At 63.0% G+C, this 20,348-nt stretch overlaps 1 protein-coding gene across 1 annotated transcript; it reads left to right on the plus strand.

Annotated features, from left to right (window-relative positions):
• The first annotated feature begins 321 nt into the window (after nt 1-321).
• On the plus strand, nt 322-16,315 carry TTLL12 (tubulin tyrosine ligase like 12). The gene is made up of 14 exons (XM_032882827.1): nt 322-553; nt 3,983-4,155; nt 6,064-6,262; nt 6,886-7,045; nt 7,132-7,265; nt 9,433-9,509; nt 10,812-10,928; nt 11,019-11,213; nt 11,520-11,631; nt 12,321-12,472; nt 12,869-12,950; nt 14,842-14,910; nt 15,290-15,428; nt 15,685-16,315. The coding sequence occupies exons 1-14, from the start codon at nt 374-376 to the stop codon at nt 15,834-15,836; spliced, it is 1,941 nt and encodes a 646-aa protein (XP_032738718.1). The 5' UTR covers nt 322-373; the 3' UTR covers nt 15,837-16,315.
• Nucleotides 16,316-20,348: the final 4,033 nt, after the last annotated feature.

The raw sequence follows: 20,348 nt of genomic DNA on the forward strand, positions 1-20,348 counted from the left end.
ACCTGGCTCCCGGCATCCCCCGGGGCAGCCGCGGGGCTCGAGAGAGCAAACACCGCCCCCAGCCGGCGCGCATGCGCACAGGCCAGCAGCGCCAATCCCCCAACGCGCCGCACGCCCGCGCACCCCCCGCTCAGGCCCGCGCGTTCACGCATCACGCATTGCGCACGCGCCCCTCGGCCGGCCGGGCCTCCGGGCTCTGGGTCCGGCTCCGGGAAGTTGGCTCCCGGCGGCCCGCGCGAGCCGGCGCCGGGCGGGCGGTGGGCGGGGGCCGCGGGGAGCTCGGGTGGAGGGCGGGGCGCGCGCGGGCGGGCCGAGTCGGAGGGCCGGGCCGGCGGGCTGCGGCGGAGTGGGACTCGGCGCTGGCGCTACCGCCATGGACGCCGACGCGGGGTCGGGGAACCCAGAGAACGGGGAGCGCCGCGACCCGGACCGGACTGCGGAGGAGGACGCGCGGGCCCGGGCCGAGTTCGCGGCGCTGCACGGCCCGGCGCTGCGCGCGTCCGGAGTCCCTGAGCGGTACTGGGGCCGCCTCCTGCACAAGCTGGAGCACGAGGTGCGGGCGGGCGAGGCGCCGGCCGGGAGGACCCGGGCGCAGAGCGGGGCCTGGGGAGCCGGGGCGCGGGCGGCGCGGACCCTTCTCCCGGGAAGTGCGTGGCTGCGGGCGGGCCGCTGGCCGAGAGCCGCCGGGGCGCGGCGCGGGGAGGCCGGGCCAGGGGCGCTGCGTGGCGGCCGGTGGACCCCGGGACGACTGGTGGGCACGGGGCTGGGAGGGTATCCGGGGCGGGAGGGGAGCGAGCGCCTTGCCGGGCGGCAGAAGCCGCGGCGGCGGAGCGCAGGCCGGGGTGGGACGCGCCGGGGGCGTGGCCGTGTTGGAACGCGGCGGGAGAAACGCGTGGGGGTGGCTGTGAAGAGCGCCCATGCCCTGGTGACCGACTTAGACGTCGCCTCCTGGGCGGTTTAGGAGCTTCTAGACTTTGGGGCCCCGGTTCTGCCAGTGTCTGGGGCTGGCCGGGCTGTGTGTGCGGCTCCCCTGGTGTGTCGGGACCTATCCTGAGTTCTCCACACGTCTGCGTCCCGCAGCTTTGTCATCCCCATTATGCGGTTGAAAAAACTGAGTCACAGGAAGAGGAAGTGTCTCCCAAAGCCTGTCACACTTGGGAACCTGTCCCTCGCTCTCAGTCACTGCCACCTCCAGGGAGAGTAGATGTCTCGAGAGTTTGTGTGGCTTTCACTGTTCGGGTCACAGAATTCTTTCTTGTCTCATCATTTGATTTGATCCCCGGTCACCCTCATTTTTGCAGATGAAAGAAAACAGATTGTGGGAGATGGAAATCTAAAGAAAAAGGTTCCCGTGCTTCTAGATTCTCTGCCCTTTTGTGGGGACGGCTCCCTTCTGCCCACCAGCCTTCTCTAGCTGGGCCTCCAGCCGGGTGCCCCATGGATACTGGCCAATGAGCAGGCCCTGGCTTGGGGTCATTTGCCCAGCTGCTGAAGCCAAAGCACATACACAGGTCCGTTAGGGAGGACTTCTTAGCTGAAACAAGGCTCTTCTTGGGTGGGGGGCTGTCTTGGGGGCCTAGACAGACTGGGGCAGGCAATGAAGTGGAGCCCCAGAGCCAGGAAGAGGTAGTCACCCCAGCCCAGCCGCCCCACAGAGCCCACCTTCTCAGCCAGGTTTTCTGTGTTAAATCAGGGTTCGACAGGTAACTCTCTTGACTCTTGCTCCAAACCCACCGTTGCTAAAAAAAAAAAAAAAAAAAAAAAAAAAGCGTCAGTGGCACCCAGTATGTCCCTGCCTCTTGAGAATCTCCTTCCCGTATGGCTCGCCCTCCACTCCACCAGTGTTTCCTGAGCCCTTGGCTCTGATCCCAGGCATATGCTGGGAACCTCCCCCAGTTTGTTAGGATAAGAAGAAGGTCCTCTTCTGGGTGAAAGGCACACGATGTGGGAACCCCCCGGGATAGCCAGCCTCTGGGCAGTAAACCCTCATTTGGGCAACACTGGTCCATCTGAGCTGGAGTCTCCTGGAAAGCCCGATGGTGGAATAGGGCCCCAGCTCCCATAGTCTTAGAGGGGACCGGTTGGGGAGGCCTGAGACGAGCATCAGCCGGCACCAGCACATGGAGGGCAGCGTCCCCTCTGCCTTGGCTGCTGTAGCTCTACGAGGGGGCAGCCAGTATTTTTCCATGACCCTCCCTTGCCGTGAGGGGTTATGGGCCGAGCTGTGAGTCATCACTTTACTAGACCCAAAACCTGCATCCATTGTTCTCAGTGAAACCTGCCACTCTCCTCTGGGCCCAGGTGTGGGGGAGGGCACCTGCCAACAGGAATGGGGTACCTCCACCTCCCTGCAAGGCCGTCGACCCTGGTGCCTTGCCTCAAATCAGTTGGAAAGGATGGGGAGTGTTTTAAGATAAATTCCAACTTTCCCAGCAGGAACTTCCCAGCTAAAGCCCTTCCCCTTCGATACCTCTTAGGGGCTTTTCCTCCAGGGAGAGATTGTGGTCCCCCCTCATTTCACAGCATGGTGGGGAGGCAGGCCCTCTGTCCCCAGGGCCTTAGGCTACCTCACTGTGTGCCCCCTCCCTCCCATATGATTTGGGGACGAGGACTGGGGATTTGGGTTCTAGATTGAAACCCAGAGTGAATTCGGTCCTCTCAGCAGCTCTGTCCTGGAGGGAAGGTAGCACCCCAGCCCCCCACCCCCGGTTCTGACTGCTCAGGGATCCTGGCTTGAGGAAGCTCCCCTGGTCTTCGGAGGGCCCTGGCGTGCTCCACCGGTTCCACAGCCTTCCCTTCCCTCAGCTTCTGTACCCCGGCCTGGGGTCCTTGCGGGTCCTTGCACCACTGCCCCCAGCCACGTGTTCAGATCCTCCCCCGCTGTGCCGCTCAGCTCCCGTCAGGCCCCAGCACCGGGGACCTTACGCCTCCCACCTTGCTCCGCCATCGGCGGCTCCCTGGGCAAGATAGTGAGTGGTTCTGCCTCACAGGCTGGAGCCCGGCACAGAGAAGCGGTGTGTGCCTGAGTAGGGAGCTGGTTTGCATCTGCGTGACGCTTGCTTCTGTCAGGGTCCTGAGAAGTGGGTTTCGGGGGAACTGGCTTTTGTTGAGTCCCTGCTTGTGCCAGGGACTGTCGGTGCACTGTTTGTTGATTGAACACTCAGCTCTCCTGGAAGGCCGAGGATGCTTCTTCCCCAGGGAGAGGCTGCTCTCAGCAGCAGAATGGTGGTGGCGTGCTCACAGGGCATGGGCCGAGCTTAGTGTCCTCCAAGCCTGTGATGTCTGTTTATCATTTCATCCTTCCCACAACCGTGGGAAGTCGGTGCTGCTGTTCCCATTATATGAATGGGGAGACTGAGGCATGGCGTGGTTCAGTGACTTGTTCAAGGCCCCATGGCCTGGCTCCAGCATCTGTCCTAAGGCCCCTTGCCAAGTGGCGGCAGACACACAGTGCGGGAGTGTGGCTGAGGGGGGCAGGCCGGCTAGGCTTCGTGTACGTGTGGTTGGCAAGGAAACTCAAGGACCAAGGTCCTTATCTTTCTGACCCAGACCCTCAGGAGACCAGCCCAGAGCCCACGCTGTGCAGGCCCGAACCGCTTCTCGGCAGGGCTGGCGCGGTGGCTGTGGGAGGTTCTCAGCCGCCTGTTTTCTTTCTGGGGTGCCTCTGCCGTCCTGCTGGAGGGCTGGAGTGAGATCCCCGGCCCCGCCAAGATCCCAGCTCTCAGATTCACCTCTGGCCTGGCCACACATGCCTGCAGCCCGCGTCTGAGCACACCCAGGACAGGAGCTGGTGACCCTGGTTAGGTCATGGTTCTGGCTGATCTCCAGGAGCCTCAGTTTCCCCACCCAGAAGATGGGTGGTTGGGTAAACAGGCCCTGCGTCCCGAGGAGTTGGATTGGTCCTTGAGGCCAGGGTGTGGCGCTCTGTGAGGCGGGGGTTCTGGCCTGGGGAGCCTGCCAACACCCCTGCTCGTGGCCCCAGGTTTTCGATGCCGGGGAGATGTTCGGGATTATGCAAGTGCAGGAAGTGGAGGAGGAGAGTGAGGGCGAGGAGGCCCGGGAAGCTCGGAAGAGGCAGCCCAACCCTGGCGGCGAGCTCTGCTACAAGGTCATCGTGACCAGCGAGAACGGGCTCCAGGCGGCCGACCCCAACAGGTAGGAGCTACAGGCCCGTGGTCTGTGGTCTGTGGTCTGTGCCGTGGTCCTCAGCGCGGGCTCCTCTGGAGAGAAGCAGCCATGGCAGGCCCTCGTGTTTGCCGTGTCCCGGGTGCTCGTGGCCACCCGAGGTTCCAGCCGGGCCCCGTGGTCGGGTCGGCCCCGACCGCTGCTGACGTTCCCGTGTGAGTCATGTTTCAGACAGACGCGAGCTCAGCCTCCCCAGCACCTCCCCACCACCAGGAGGGTCCCACAGCAGAGGGGTGATGGGTGCCGATTTTGCCAGTGAGACGGGAAGGACTTGCCCAAAGTCACAGCTGGCCAAGAGCCGGGGTGTGGAACGCCGGGCAGCCTGACCCGCGAGCCCAGACTGTTCGGAGGACCTTCCCCCGGGCCTGCTGAATCCCAGTCTCGGGGAGCCCAGGAATTGTAACAGGTTCTCCCAGGGCTTTATGCCCGGGCTGTGAGCAGTGTGGTCTCCTTGATTCCTCGGGAGGACACCAGGGCCCAGAGCAGGCCTGGCATGGCCCTGGGCCTCGGTGTGTATGGGGCACAGCTAAGACTGCACCCTGGGATTCCTGCCTCCAGCCACGGCAGGCCTGCAGACTCGTCCGCCAGACTTCGTTGGACCCTTGGAGAGGACACTTGCCGGCCTCTCAGGGTCCCCAGGCCCCTGTGTCCATGGCTCTTCGGGGAAGAGTCTGGCCGGCCGCCTCTTCTGCAGAGCAACCTGTGAGGGGCGGGAGTGGTCACTCAGGGAACGACAGCAGCCGGTCCCCTCCACCTGCGGGCTGTCTGCCTCAGAAACTTGCAGGCTCACCGTTCGCATTCAGCTCAGTGCACCTGCTCTGGAGCCTGGGCCCCGAAGCGACCTCCAGGAGCTCGCTGCCCCTCCACACCCTTGAGCGCACACCCCCGCCAGGTGGGCACCGGAGGGGACGCGAGCGGAGTCCTGCCTTTGGTCTCAGCTCCTCCCACTCCACAGCCCTCCCCGCTCCCGGGCCTTTCTCCCTGCAGAGCTCTGAGTCTCCCCTGATTGCCAGACTCCAGCTTTATCCTCTCCCCGCTCCTGCTGTGTACGGCACAGTACTCCCAAGCATTGTCCCACCTTGAAGCGTGGCTTCCCGTGGTCTGAACCTCTGAGCACAAGCACTTGCTTTGCGTGCACAGACGAACAGTCCTAGAAGCCCAGTGGAACAGGTGCTGTCGATTTTGCCCCCAGCCCAAGAGCTGGAGCTTCTGCTGTCACCCGGGGGAAGGGAGGTGAGGGTGGCTTTGCCCAGCAGGCAGACCACACCCCTGGGTGCCAGAGCTTCCCTTCCGGCAGGGTTCTGGAGGGTGTCCCAGAAGCCCTGCCCTGAGGGGCGGGAGGGCAGGTGTGGCCCTGGGCCTGCCGTGGGAATGCCTGCCTGGTCCTCTGCGGTGGCCCCACCCCTGGGCTCTTCCAGGGGGACTGGGCACGTGGGCCACAGAGGTCCAAATGCGTGGGGGCTTGCTGTGCCAGCCGGAGCTGGAGCCCCTTCGCATGCCTCCCCGCCACTGGCTTCCCGATGTGTGTGGCATTTGCTTTTCCTGAGCGCCCGCACCTGAGGTGGCAGGGTTGGGGGGCGCGGCCGGTCCGGCTGGTGCAAATGCAGCTGAAGGCGCTCACCGCGACAGCGATCGATGGTAACGATCAGTGAGAACACAGGGACTTGGTACAGGCAGCAGGTTGTGTGTTTTGTCTCCTCTGATTCTCACACCGGCCCCCACACAGGAGGTACGGACCCCGTTGGTTTTTGCAGAAACTGGTAGAGGGCGTGGAAGCTCGCCAGGCCACAGCTGCAGGCCTTTCCCCTCTCCTCCCCCTCGTCTCCCAGGCAGACCCCCCCTGCCGGCCCTCACCCCTGCCCTCGGCTGTGCCCGCAGCATCTTCCTCATCGACCACGCCTGGACGTGCCGCGTGGAGCACGCGCGCCAGCAGCTGCGGCAGGTGCCCGGGCTGCTGCTCCGCATGGCCAACCTGATGGGCGTCGGGTTCCACGGCGAGCTGCCCAGCGCCGAGGCCGAGGACCTGGTGCTGGAGGAGATGTGGCGGTTCAACCAGACCTACCAGCTGGCACACGGGGTGAGCAGGGACAGCCCAGAGGAGCCAGGACCCAGCCCCAGGGGCCTCTGCCCCGGAAGTGAGCAGACTCTCCTCCCAGGGCCCCCCTTCTTCCCCAGGGCTCCCTCATGGCCCTGTTACTCAGCCCCCGGCCACCCGGTTCTCAGGGCCCTTGAGCTCACGGGACACGACCTTCTCAGACCTCTAGACGTGGGCCCCGTGACTTGGTTCCTGTGGCCCAGTGCCGTCAGGTTCTGTCATCCCCTGAAAGCCCTCAGGGTTTGCTCACATCCAAAGAGTCCTGTCCCTTGAGCACACGTCCTCGGTGTCCATCACCACCTTTCCTGCCAGCCTCCCTAGACCCAGCCTCATGCTCTAGCCCCTCACCATTTTTAATGTTTCTCATGGTCTCAGACGTCACTTCCTCCAGGAAGTGCCCCTCGCCCTCTCCCTGCCACACACACCCATGTAGCCGGTAGGCTGTGCGTCTTCGTCCAGGCTCTTGGACCCGGTTAAGGGGCTTGGGTGCGTGGTAGGTGCTCCAGGATCCGGGAATTGGGGGCATAGGCCGGTGGGAGGGTGCCTGACAGAAGGGGCAGTGGCCAGACCAGTGGACACGGTTTCTGTGTGTGCTCTGCCTGCAGACGGCCGAGGAAAAGGTGCCGGTGTGGTACGTCATGGACGAGTTCGGCTCGCGCATCCAGCACTCCGACACGCCCAGCTTTGCCACGGCGCCCTTCTTCTACATGCCCCAGCAGGTGGCCTACACGCTGCTGTGGCCCCTGCGGGACCTGGACACAGGCGGTAAGTGCCACACCCGCCCACCCCAAAGGACGGGCCCGGGCCCTGCTTTCCCGCTGCCCCCTGATGGGCCACGTGTCTCGATGCAGAGGAGGTGACCCGGGACTTTGCCTACGGGGAGGCCGACCCTCTGATCCGGAAGTGCATGCTGCTGCCCTGGGTCCCCGCCGACCTGCTGGACTTGAGCTCCTCCACACCCGAGCCGCCTGACGAGCACTACCAGGTGTGACCGTCTGCCCCTGACCTCGGGGCCTGGTGGCTTCTGGAACGTTCTTTGGCCACCAAATGCTACTGAGCGCCAGCTGGCTGCCGTGTGAGGGAGTGAAGCGTTTGTGAACATTCGAGAGACCAGGGGCTCCGAGCTCAGGCAGTGAGCAGGAGCCCGAGGCCAGGGACCATGCTGTCTGAGGGTCGGAGCTGGGTGCTGGTGGTCAGTGCTGCTCTCTTCGTTTTCGGGGACTCCTTACCAGGACTGGCGGGGAGGGGGGCATGGTGTGCGCCGCAAGGCTTGGTTACAAATCCCAACTCCATACTGTGTCTTCTTCCCCGGGGATGTGAAGACTCTGTTCGAGCATCACACGGCGACTTCTCTGACCCAGAGGCCAGAGCGAGTCCCACCATCATCGGTGCCGCTGTTACCCGCACCAGCGGCACTTTTCATCTGTGGCAGCCTCTTGGGCAAATCAGGGCACCAGGGTTTGGGAGGCCCCGGGCCAGGGAGGAAGTGGAGCCTCTAGGAACCTGGCCACTAAGAGACCAGGCAGGGCTGGACAGGGAACACCCTCCCCTGCCTTCTGGTCTCCTGCCACCGCCTCCTGTTGGCTGCTCGCAGTTTGGAACCAGGCCACGAGCGAGCCTGCAGTTGGCACCTGTGGGCGTGTGTGATTCTAGCCCTCGCGGCGTAAAGGCTTGAGGTCCTGTTTCTGTCAGTCTTTACTGAGGATGAGGAAACAGGCATAGAAAGGTTAAGTAACCTGCCAAAGGTCGCACAGCTCATAGGAGAGCTGGGGTACAACCCCCAGGGGCCTGTGACGGCCCGTGGGCAGAGGCTACAAGCCTTGCCCCACTGTGAAATCTGCCTGCCCACGCGGGCACATCACACATTCACTGAGGGCCTCAGCAGTTGATCAGAGGAGCAGCCCAGTTAGCTCGAGCGAGAATGGGAAGCACCGTGGGGTGTCAGCCGGTCTGCGGGTGCTGTGGTTGGGGAGAGGCTGGGCCGTCGTGGTGGGACCTCCTGGCACCTTTCCCGGGAATTCCATGTAAGCCGGTAGTGGTTGGACGGTCCGCACAGGAAGCTGCGTGGTCACTTGTCTTGAGTCCCTGGCGTGTTTCAGAGCCCCATAGAGTAGTGGTACCTGTAGGTGCTTAGTAAATGAGTGCGTGCGGAGGAGGAAGCCTTCGGAGTGGCTTAGGGCCGGAGGCTTCCTGATCTTGGGGGGCTCCAGCAGGCGGGGCAGGGCGGGGCCAACCCTGGGTGTCCCACCAGAGGCGGAACTCGAGTTGCCCGAGCATCCTGGTCGCTTGTCCCCATCTGACTATCCAGCTTGGGCCTGTGCTCTGGGCCCCGGGGGTCGCTGGTACGAGTTCGGGATCACGGGATACACGGCACACGTTTATCATCCCACACGCTTTCTGTGGACAGGAGGGTGGGATTTGGACTCGGAGCCCCTCTCGAACCGTGGCCGGGCTGTCGGGCAGCCTCGTCAGTGAGGTTTTGCTGGGGCCAAGGAGCGGCTTCCGCCTGGTGGTGCCGGGGCGGCACTGGCCATGTCGCGGGAGGCCTCGGCTCTAACTCCAAGGGGCCTTTTGGCCGGGCTGCTCAGTGTCCCAGGACGTGATGGCCGGCTTGTCTTAGAGCCCAGGAGCTGAGAGAGAGCTGCGGGGCCTTCCCCGTGTGTGTCTCTGCTCCCGTCCCTACGCCCCAGGAAACAGCCCCTTCGGCCCCACCCACCCCCACGGGGAGATGAATTCCTTCCGCCTCCCGGAGGGAATGTCGCAGAGTCTGGGTGTGTTTTAAACCCTCACAGGGCGTATGTTGGAACCGCACTCTGGGGCTCCACTAGCATCAGGCACCGCCCTGCCCCGCCAAGCAGGCTTTACGCCTTCCCAGCTGCCCGCAGTTCGGAGCGATCGGAGTGCTGAGATTTTGAAGATTTTGAAGTGTTTACGTTTTTCTTTGACACAAATGGGTCGCTTGGCCCTTGAGGGGCCTTGAGCCCCAGAGTCCTGGGGCGAGGGTGGTCCGAGGGCTCTGGCTGCTGCTGGGCCTGTCGGAAGGCTGCACCTGTGGTCCGGGGTGCCCCCTGATATGCCAGGATGGGGGGTGGCGTGTGTTCCCTCGCTCCTGTCTTGGAGGTCTGTTTCTACCTTCAGTGCTTTCTTTCTAGGCCATTTTGGAGGAGAACAAGGAGAAGCTGCCGCTCGCCATCAGCCCGGTGGCCTATCCCTGCGACCACGTCTTCAAGTGCGTAGCTCCCCCTCAGCTCCTGATGAGCCTCCCCGCCCGCCCCCCCCCGAGCCCCCTGGCCTCGAGAGCAGCACCTGGCACAGGAGGGCGCTCAGAAAGCCTACTGTATCCTGGTGGCATGGCAGTGGCAGGAGCCCAGGACAGAGACCTAGGATCACAGAGAGAATGCTGTGAAAGTGACGGGGTGGTGGGGTGTTCCTCTGGTCCTGGGTGAAAACAGCCAGGCCTGCCCCAGGAGTCAGGGAGCCTGAGCCAACCGTGAAGGCGTGGGGCGCCTAGTGGAGGCGGCCGGGCTGCCGGGAAGGGCGGTTTGCAGGCGCCAGCAGGTGTGGGCTGGCACGTGAGGCAAGGCCAAGCAGGCTGGACGCCAGGTGGAAGCAGACATCCCGTAGTACTGGTGAGGGGTGGGTGTGCCGTGCTCCCCACTGGATGTGGCACAGGCCCAGAGGCGGGTCCCAGCCTGGCTTCTGCCTCCATGGGAGTCCCTCCCTCTGGCTACTACCCAAGCCTGGTCCAGCCAGAAATGGGCAGCCCAGCCCGCTGCCCCTTCCCTGAGGCCAGCCCAGGGGTCCTTTCTGGTGCCCAGGCCCACTACCCAGTGTCCGTCCATCCTCGGGGTCACAGGCCCCACTGAGGCCCACTTAGTCTTGGCCTCCTGCTCCCAGTCCTGCCACAGGCTCCAGCCACAGACCGAGAGCTTCATGCCGGCCTTGCCCCGGCAGTCACCTCACCTCTTCCCCTGGACTGCTGTTGCAGGCTGGGTCCCCCTCTTGTCTTCTGCCTCTGCACTGCCCCCCCCTGAGCTCCCGGGCTCTGTCCTCATCTCTCCCCGGGGCCAGTGGGGGCCGGGCCGGGCCAGTAGCAGTGAGTACTGGTGTGGAACAGGGCCTTGCCCGGGGCGCCCGTCTTGGCTACACACGCCCCCACAGGCCCCTGGACTCCAGCTGCCTTCTCAGCCAGCGGTGCTCAGTGTGTGAGTAGGAGGCTGGTTGTGTCTGTCCTCTGGTTCCATGTGGGAGGCAGGCTCGCACCTGTTAGAAGCTCAGGTTATCCCGTGTCGCCCCAGTAACAAGAGTGCGTTGGGCTGTGATCCCATCTTAGAGGCGGGGACACTGGGGTCAGAAGGATCCTCGTCGCCCCACCCTGTAGGCGAGCAAAGAGAGGCAGTGCCTGTCTGGCCTCAGGGCCCAAGCCCATCCGTCCGCCCCCTCCTCCTCCTCCACACCAGCCCAGGCTGGGCAGCGCCCGAGTCCCCGAGGCGCAGGGGGCACGGCCGGCTCAGCCCGACTCCGCCCGCAGGGTCTATACAGACATCCAGCAGGTGCTCAGGCACCTGACGCACCCACGCTTCACCTTTGCCCAGAGCGAGGCGGACGCGGACATCCTCTACAACTTCTCCCACTTCAAGGACTACAGGTGAGCACCCCCCTGCCAGGCCCGGGGTTGGGGGACGCCCCCAGAGCCCCTGCCACCCCTGAGCCGCGTGCGTGTGCCTCGGCCCCACAGGAGGCTCAGCCAGGAGAGGCCCAACGTGCTGCTGAACCAGTTTCCCTGCGAGAACCTGCTGACGGTGAAGGACTGCCTGGCCTCCGTCGCGCGCCGGGCCGGGGGCCCCGAGGGCCCGGCGTGGCTCCCCCGCACCTTCAACCTGCGCACCGAGCTGCCGCAGTTTGTGAGCTGCTTCCAGCAGCGGGAGAGGCGGTGAGGGCCCCCGTCACTCCTGTACCCCCACCCCCCAGCCTCACCCCACCCGGCTCGCACCCGCTGCGTGCTGGCCACGGGACTGAGAGCTGTCAGCACGGGGCACGGCCGGGACCACGGCCACGGACATCTCCGTGTCTTGGCTCGTGCAAGTTCTTCCTCACTCCGTGAGGTCAGCCCCCGACGGCCCCGCTGTGATAGCTCCCGCTGCTCCCTGGGAGGGGTTCGGTGTCCCTCTCCGAAGGCGACCGTGGTCCCTAGAAGGTGGGTGCAGGGCACAGCCTAGCCGAACCCATGTGCTCTCAGGGGCCAGGACAACCACTGGATCTGCAAGCCCTGGAACCTGGCCCGCAGCCTGGACACCCACGTCACCAGGAGCCTGCACAGTATCGTCCGGCACCGGGAGAGCAGCCCCAAGGTGAGGCCATGCGGTGGCGGGGACTCAGGCGGGGCCACTCGGCTCCCGGTGTCTCTGAAGCCCAGACCCTGCTCCTTCCAGTGCCCTGGCCAGCGGGGGTGGGGAGGGGGAAGCCCTTGTCCAGAGCTGTCCCAGGTGTGTCTGACCTCAGAGTCCCCACTCGCTGCACCACTCGAGACCACCCAGCAGGAGGGAGGCAGCCAAGCCAGGGAGCCCCGAGACGAGGGTGCTGTAGTGACACAGAGCCTGTCAGGGTCGGTGTCGGGGTGGGGGGATGGGGGAACGGTTATGGGTCGAGGAAAGCGTGCCAGTGGGATGACGGCTGAGCAGGATTCCAGCCAGCGGACGAGGAGTCGGGATTACAGCGGAGAACTCATAATGTGGTTGTCAAAACCTGAAAACTGGTGGGACCTTTTCCTTCAGCTAAAGTGAAGGTGAAGATTCAGAATTTGCCGCAGCCTAGACGGGGTTTGAAAAGACAGAGAGGAAGGAGCCAGGTGCAGGGCACAGGGCTCCTGAGGTCGGAGCAGGAGTGTGCCTGTTTCTCCAGGATGTGGGGACCGTGTTCGGATGTCCCACAGGCGTGAGCCCGTCGCCAGTGAGGACAGAAGCCGATGGGGCAAGGTTGGGGTACCTCCGGGCCCAGGTGAAGGGACAGCGGGCCGCAGCCCTGCGTCTGTGTTCTCTAGGTCGTGTCCAAGTACATCGAAAGCCCAGTGTTGTTCCTTCGAGAAGACGTGGGGCCGGTCAAGTTCGACATCCGCTACGTCGTGCTTCTGCGCTCGGTGAAGCCCCTGAGGCTGTTTGTCTATGACGTGTTCTGGCTGCGCTTCTCCAACCGGTAACCGAGAAGCCTCTCGGTTGGGGGGTGGGCGACGGGGCCCCCTTTATCGGGGTCGGAAAGCCTCTTTCTCCGCCACGCACCTGGCGGGCGGCCCACGCACCTGGTGGGCGGAAGCCCAGACCTGTCCGCCAGCGGGAGTTCTCGCCCCGCCTGCATCAGCCACGGGTGGGGACCTGGACGGCGCTTGTCACTGTCAGACGGGCACCAAGCGGTGCAGGTCGCGAGGACGTTCGTGGGCCGTCCGGGTGTCTTCACAGACAAGCTCTGAGGGGCTGCGGGGCACCCCTTCACTCTATGGGGGGACAGGCATCCAGCGGGGTCTCTCGGAGCACCGTCCCTGCTGGGACGCGGCCGTGCTCAGGACCCTCCTGTGTCCGTGCGCTCCTCCCACAGGCCCTTCGCGCTCGACGACCTGGACGACTACGAGAAGCATTTCACCGTCATGAACTATGACCCGGAAGTGGTGCTGAAGCAGGTGGGTTCACTTGGACGCAGGCCAGACCCAGACCCCACACCCCTCGGCCTGTCTTCTGGGCAGACTGTGCAGACCAGCTGCCTGCTGGTACCCGTGTCGGTCTCGAGGCAGTAGCCTCCCCACGTCCTGTGGCAGGTCTGAGCAGGGCAGGTCTCAGCTGGAGCCACAGACTGCCTTCCGTCTGGCACCCCCCGAGCACGGGGACCGGTGAGGGTGGGGCGGCACAGGGGTGCAAGTCACATGGCCCCCGGGGCAGGCTGCTGCTGCTGGACCGTGACCCTGCCTGGATCCTGGATCCATGCTGGCCCCCATGCTGTCTGGGTACTTTGGGCGAAAGGACATCAGGGCAGAGCTCCTTCCGAGGCGAGGGCCTCAGACCCTGGCTGGCCGGCAGTGCACCTGGGACAGGTAGGCTCAGCCCGGGCAGAGGCACAGCCAGCTCTGGGTGAGGAGAGAAAGGCTGCCTCACACATCGTCCCAGAAGTGGTTGGTGGTGGTTTCAGGTCAACGCGAAGTAGGGCTCACCCTCCCCACCCCTCACCCACGCTGCTCCCCCCAAGGCCTGCCCGTGGCCCTCTTGGTGGCCGCTCTCCGAATGGGGTAATTACCCGTTCCAGGCGTGTTTCGATTCTCTTGAGCACGAGTATATCCCGATACTATTCACGTGACGATTCTGCATATGTACGTAAGGTTTTACGTGAATGCTGGCCTGTTGAGCAAACCTTTCCATGGTTTTATTCTTTTCTGAGCATCACGTGTGTACATTCATCGTTGTTCTTTTTATAAAGTTGTTTTTTGTTTTGTTTTTAGTTTGCTAGAGACACAGCGAGAGAGGGAACACAGGCAGGGGGAGTGGGAGAGGGAGAAGCAGGCTCCCCGCCAAGCAGAGAGCCTGATGTGAGGCTCGATCCCAGGACCCTGGGATCATGACCTGAGCTGAAGGCAGAGGCTTAAGGACTAAGCCCCCCAGGCGCCCCAAGATGTGTCATTATTGTTAAATGGGGCTGGGGGCGTTCTTGTCCTGGGATGTTCTTGTCATTCACCTGTTAGTAGACATTCAGGTCATTTCGGGTTTTCGCCATTAGTACACATGCTGCACTGAACGCTCCTGGCGACGCCTCGCTGTGCCCCTGTCTCAGCAGCCCTCAAGGGTGGACGGCGGCCTCAGAGCGCCCGTGCCCTTGCTCACGCCCAGCTCCGCCGCTGCTGCCTGTCCTGGGCTGTGTTGCAGGCGGGTCCCTGGACGCTGCGCCACCCGCAGGGCCCTGGGACGTGGTTGGAAGTTGTCTCAGAGAACGGAGTGCCTCCCTCCAGCACCCCAAGGGTCGTGTTTTCCTGGAAGCTCCTGGGTAGGGGGATGTGTCGCCAACAGGATGTGAACATCAGGCTTCCGCAGGGAGCCTGTCCTGGCTCATCCTTTGAGGAAGGCACCGAGCTCGCTGCCGGCTCGCACCCGTGTGTTTTGGATGAAGACTTGGCTTGAGAGACCTTGCCGTGCTCAGGTGCTTGTTGCTGGTGCTGAGCGGTGAGCTCAGGCCTGGGTCCAGCCTCTGCCTCTGGCGCACTGTTCTGAGACCCACGTGGTGCCGTGTCCGTCCAGCCTCCCAGCCCACCGATAGCATGCCAGACAAGGGGCACTGTCCCCTTTCACAGATGATGATGCTGAGCCGGACAAGTAAATCTTGTCTTGAGTCAAAGAGTAAGATCCGGAGCTCAGACTCCAGCTCCTACCTCCCATCTGTGCCCAGGTGCGGGGGTGCTGGTAGGCTGCGGGCACTAACCTGTGGCCCCAGCGAGTGCCAGAGCCCCACACGAAGGCAAGGCAGGCTTCCCCGCTCCCTGCCCCGAGGTAGCCCCAGGCAGAGCGTGATGGGCCGCGTGTCTGTCGCAGGTGCACTACGATGAGTTCATCCCTGAGTTTGAGAAGCAGTACCCGGAATTTCTCTGGAACAGCGTCCAGGTGAGTCCTGGGCAGAGCTGCAGAGGCCAGGCCTTCCTTTGCGGGCGGGTGTGGACTGGGTGAAGGTCTTGGCCTCCTCGGGCACAGGATGGGCACAGAGATCCAGGTTGGTCCCCGCAGGCGTGCACCTCTGTGCAGAGGGACTGGGGACTCGGGGGCAGTAGCCAGGCAGCTTAGCAGTCGTCAGACGCCAGGAGCAGGTGTCAGAGAAGGTGGTGGCAGCCAGGGGTGCAGACATGAGGCTGGAGGAGGAGGGATCGTGGGCTTTGGGGCCACAGCTCAGGTAGAGGCAGGGAGGCGCACAAGGAGCTGCTCGGGGGGTGGGGTGGTCCCGGCCTCAGACCCGTGCAGCCCCCATCCTGGCCTCCCCATCCTCCAGGCTGAGATCTTCCAGGCCTTCACGGAGCTGTTCCAAGTGGCGTGTGCCAAGCCGCCGCCCCTGGGCCTCTGCGACTATCCCTCATCCCGGGCCGTGTATGCCATCGACCTCATGCTCAAGTGGGACGACCGTCCAGATGGTGAGGGGGCGCCCCCGCCCCGTAATCCAAACCACGCCCCCTCCGCTTACCCCAAAGCCCATCATCCAGCCCTTCCCCGCCCCCGGGGCACAGAGACAGATCTGAGATGGGGTCTGCCTCGGGTCCACCAGAGATCTGGGGCAGGGGGCACACCATTAGGGGGCAGCCTTCACGTCAGGACAGAGCGCGAGGGGGAAGGGCAGCGGGCCGCGTCGGAGCCGGGGGGAGCTCGTGCCTCGTGTTCTTGTGCCGTCAGGGACGCGAGTGATGCAGCCGCAGATCCTGGAGGTGAACTTCAACCCGGACTGTGAGCGGGCCTGCAGGTACCACCCGGGCTTCTTCAACGACGTCTTTAGCGCCCTGTACCTGGACGAGCCCAGCCACTGCCACGTCACCCGCCTGGTCTAGGTGCTCGTGGCTCTGCGCTGCCTGCCGGCCCCTTCCAGCCTCAGCGGGCAGAGCTGCTTCCACGAGCCCCTCCCCTCCTCCCTCGGCACAGCCTCGTCTTGGAGCTGTCATCCCCGTGTCACCTCGGGGGGCTCAGGGTCCTCTTCCCTCCGAGGTCAGGAGCAGGGCCAGGCACGGTGTCCCCAGGGCTGAGTCCCAGGCCCCTGTCCGTGCTCCCCTCACCGCCATCCATGCTCAGCTGAGGGCTTTTTCTGGAGGGTCTGGTTCCTGGGCTGCTGTTTCCCAGGGGGTTAGCGGCTGCGGGTTCTGGGGAGCACGAGGTTTCCCCAGCAACACCTGCGGAGCCCACATACGAACGGGGAGCTGGGTGGGCTGCTTCTCCAGGGGGCCTGCTCGTGTATCGTGACTCCGCTGGGGCAGGGTGTCCCCACCCCTGCCCCCCAGAACAGCTGGGAACCTGCTCCCCAGACCGCGCCTTCTTGGTTTCCACTCTTGACCAAACCTTTCCCAGCAAGCTTCCCGTGAAGTTCCCGGCCTTGGGCTGCTGTTGCCTTTCCACGTGGCAAGAGCAGGCTGTCCTCCTCTGACCCCGGCAGACCCGGCTGCCTGCCGGGTACGGCAGAGCTGTCCCCCCTCTCCTGCTGTCGGCTGGGGCCTCAGGGGCAAGTGTGGGTGGCAGAGCCCGGCAGCGGACGGCCAAGGAAGATGATTCCAGGGAGAACTTGATGTTATTGTCAGGTGCCACCTTCCACCTGAGTCTATCATCAAATGTTGGATTTTTGTTAGTTTTTCATTTATGGGAGGAAAATATAAAGATTCTTGTTATTTCCGTAACTTTGTTTCTGAAATTTGGAGTCAGATGCTGGTGTGTTTTGTGTAGCCCCAGTGGCCCCAGGCCCAGTTGACAGTGGGGTGGGGGGAGAGTTTGACCCCCCCCTCCTTGGGGGGGGTGGGGGTGGGGCACAGAGCTTCATTCACTGTGAAGCCAAGAAACAAAACTGGGCTGGGCTGTGCCTCCCATCCGTGTGTCCACTTGGCAGTGTGTGTCCATCTTCTTTGTGACCCAGAACCTCAGTCTGTCGGCTGGGGAGACGCCCCTTCTATCCTGCTGAGCCATGATGTAGCAAGCAGGACACACGGTCTCTGGTTTTTCCCCTGGAGAGCCGCTGGCGTCCGGCCCTCTCCTTGATGCGACCTGTACCGTAATAAACTAGGCCTTCTTGACCTCAGCCTCCCTCTCTGTGTGGAGGCCCCGGAACCACAGGCCCAGCACCGTGTGTCAGCTGTCTTCCTGTTCGGTTGTCAAAGAAAACCAAAATATCAAGACGTCCCCTTGGAGAAATGAGAGAAGATGGCGTTTGGGCTGCCAGGTGCCCATCTGGATCTGTTAGGGCTGCAGTAACAAAACCACAACCCCGGGCCTCGCGTGACACAAGTTCCTTCCTCACGGTTCTGGAGTGGGGGCGTCCCGGGATTGGGCGGCAGACTTGGCGTCTATAAGGCCCTCTTCCTGGTTCGCAGATGGCCACTGTGTCCTCATGTGGGAAGGGGCAAGGGAACTTTGTGGGTTCTCTTGTAAGGGCAGTGACCCCATTCATGAGGGCACCACCCTTGTGACCTGATCCCTTCCTGAAGTCCCCACCTCCTGTGACTATGACACAGTGGGAGGGTAAGATTCAACATAGGGGGTTGGGGGACCACTCAGACCACAGCAGGTTCCTCCCCAAAAGCTGGATTCCCCAGCACTGGTTCCATTTCAGAGCAGAACACAGCGGGGACAGATGCGGAGCTGAGGCTCCCCTCGGCATCATGGGCAGTGCCCAGGAGCCTCGTCCTCGTGCCAGCCCTGAATCCTGGCTCAGCACACACTGTTGGGGCCTCAGGACACGGGATTCTCTTCCTACCTGTTTCCTCACCCTGGGGCTGGGGGTAATGGGAGACCCTAGCTGCTCTCGACAGCCGGAGGGTCCAGGGGGCGGATGCAGGAGGGGTGTGAGCACTGTAGGCCAGCCCAGTGACGCCCCCTTGTGGTGGGCAGAGGCCCTGCAACATACTGATGGGCACATGCCCTGCAGGGGACCGCCTGTGCCCCTCTGGACGGGCACTCACTCCAGGGCATTCATCCACACGCCCAACAGGGAGGGTGGGCCTGCGCATTACCAGTCCACTTCAAACCCGGTTACCCAGGATACTCGGAGCGATCAGAGGACCACATGATCCAGGCTCAATTATAAACGGGCTTTTCCCCCATTCTAGACGTCCTTGCGCCTCTCATCAGTGGAAATCAGATGACGCCTGAGGAAGGGCATCAGGCAGGGCTCCCACTGTGCTTAAAGACCAGACCGCTTGCAGTGCAGACGGTTCTTATCTCTGGAAATGCTTCTTTCTGGTATAATCTTCACTGGGGTCACTTTGTGTTGAGATTTTTTTTTTAAAGACTTTATCTGAGAGAGAGTGCATGGGGGTAGAGGGAGGAAGGACAGAGGAAGAGGGAGAAGCAGACTTGCCACTGAGCAGAGAGCCTGATGCAGAGCTCGGTCCCAGGACCCTGGGATCACAACCTGAGCCAAAGGCAGACGCCCAACAGACCAAGCCCCCCGGGTGCCCCCGTGTTCAGAATTCATCAGAGTGCAAAATCTGTAAGAGCTGGACGTCTGGAGTTGACCAGGGAGTCACAGCCATAGTATTCATTGTACCAAAGTTCTACAGAACCACACAAGAAATCCAAAAGGTAAAACTTGAGAGGCTGACAGCAAAATCTAGAAAGATCCTCAGTGATGATCCGTGGCCACATAAACACCACCAAACGTGGCAGCTCCTTCCTGGAGAGGCACCGACATAGTTAGAACCTCTTGGTACCAGAGATCCACAGGGGCCAATGGAAACATTAAATCACTCAGCACATGCCTGACGGTCACTGCTGTGTCCCTGCCGATGGCCGGCTGGCTGAGCCCTCCTGAGCTATGTGAATCACCTTGTCTTGTGTCCTTTGTGGCCAGCTGGCTACAGAGGGAAGCAAATGCCCGGATTTAAGACTTCAACAGCTCGAAGTAGCTCCAGGAAGGAATGCAGACCAGAAGGACTTGACATCCGCTTTCCTATCAAACCAACGTGGACATTGTCAGGAGCCTCAGGCTGCTAGCAGAAGCCAAAGCTCAGAAAAGGAGAGAAGGCGGTCTACTTAGGAAGAACTGGGATTGGGGGAGAGCATCACAAGAAAGCGGCAGACGGAATGGCTAAGTACATCTGTCTCGTCCATTTTTCTAGTCATTTCTGTGGCCACGCGTGTCGTGTGGCTGGGAGGAGGCATTGGGATACTGCTAGAGAAGAACAAAGCCACAGCGAGTGGGACAGACAAAAAAAGAGCCTGCGTGAGCATCACGGAAAGGATTGCAGAAGTCTCAGGAGCACGTAAGTGCTAAGTACAGCACATCTGAGGGCCCACGGGAGCCTGGGATGACACTTTGGGACCCCCCACCCAGACCATCTTGGAGAACTTCAGAAATGATAGAAAGGATGATCAAAGAGTCCCCCATTGGAGCCCAGTCCTCTGGGGAGCATCGGAGAAAGGGGCCTGGGAGCTGGGGAGGTGCTGCTGGCGCTCCCCGCAGGGCACCATCTGCCAGCATCCAGTCCCAGCGGAGGTGACAGCCCTGGGGAGAGAGCCACCCCTGCCCTCGGCCGAGTGTGGTCTGCTCTCTCCCGGAGCTTTCCTAATGTAACTGGGTCCCATCTGAGTGTGAGAAGAGGGCAAAGGTCAGGGAGCCGGCAGCAGAGCACCCGGCCTGCCCAGATGACAGTGAAACAACCCGTTTGCCTGTGTGAGTGACCAACAACCAAACAAAACAAGCCACCAAAGGCCCACAGGTCCCAGGCCCCCCCGCGCCCCGGTGCCCCGCGGCGATGCGGCGAGGCCCAGACCACGGCTTCCGGCTGGAGCAGGGGTGTTGCCCCAGCGGGAGCCTGCCAGGGTGACAGGCCTCCGCCAGCCTCCCCTGCCCCCAGCAGCTGCCTGCAGAGGACCTGGACCTGGACAAAGCTGGGGGTGACACATCCCCACCTGGGGAGGCCTGGACCAGCGAGAGGCTGCAGTCTCCGGGCCTCACTGCCGATCCGGTGTTTACAGGGCTGCCCCCGGCCCCCCGGGGGGCAGGTCGGGCGGTGTCCCCAGTTCTAGGCCCAGCCCTGTCCCTGCCGAGGCCAGCGAGGGCCCTGGGGCAGTAGCCCCAGCAGACTACGGGCCCATGCCCTGCGCCCAGCTTCCTGGAGGCTTAGAGAGTGGACAGGACCGACCCCCGGGCCTGCTGTGCACCAGTCTACACAGCAGAGCCTGGGTGTGGGCTCCGGGACGAACCCGGGCTGCTCTGCTCCGGGGAAGGCCACCCTGCCTCTCAGAGGGTCTTGGGAGGGACCCAAGAAGCACCGATGAAGCGCTGGCCACGTCCGGCAGTGGGGTAAGCACCCCTCCCTCCCCACAGCCAGGAGGCCCCCCCCAAGTAAAAAGGCCACTGC

The sequence above is a fragment of the Lontra canadensis genome, unplaced genomic scaffold (genome assembly GCF_010015895.1).
Source record: "Lontra canadensis isolate GAN:19392208 unplaced genomic scaffold, GSC_riverotter_1.0 scaffold84, whole genome shotgun sequence".
Classification (NCBI taxonomy): Eukaryota; Metazoa; Chordata; class Mammalia; order Carnivora; family Mustelidae; genus Lontra; species Lontra canadensis.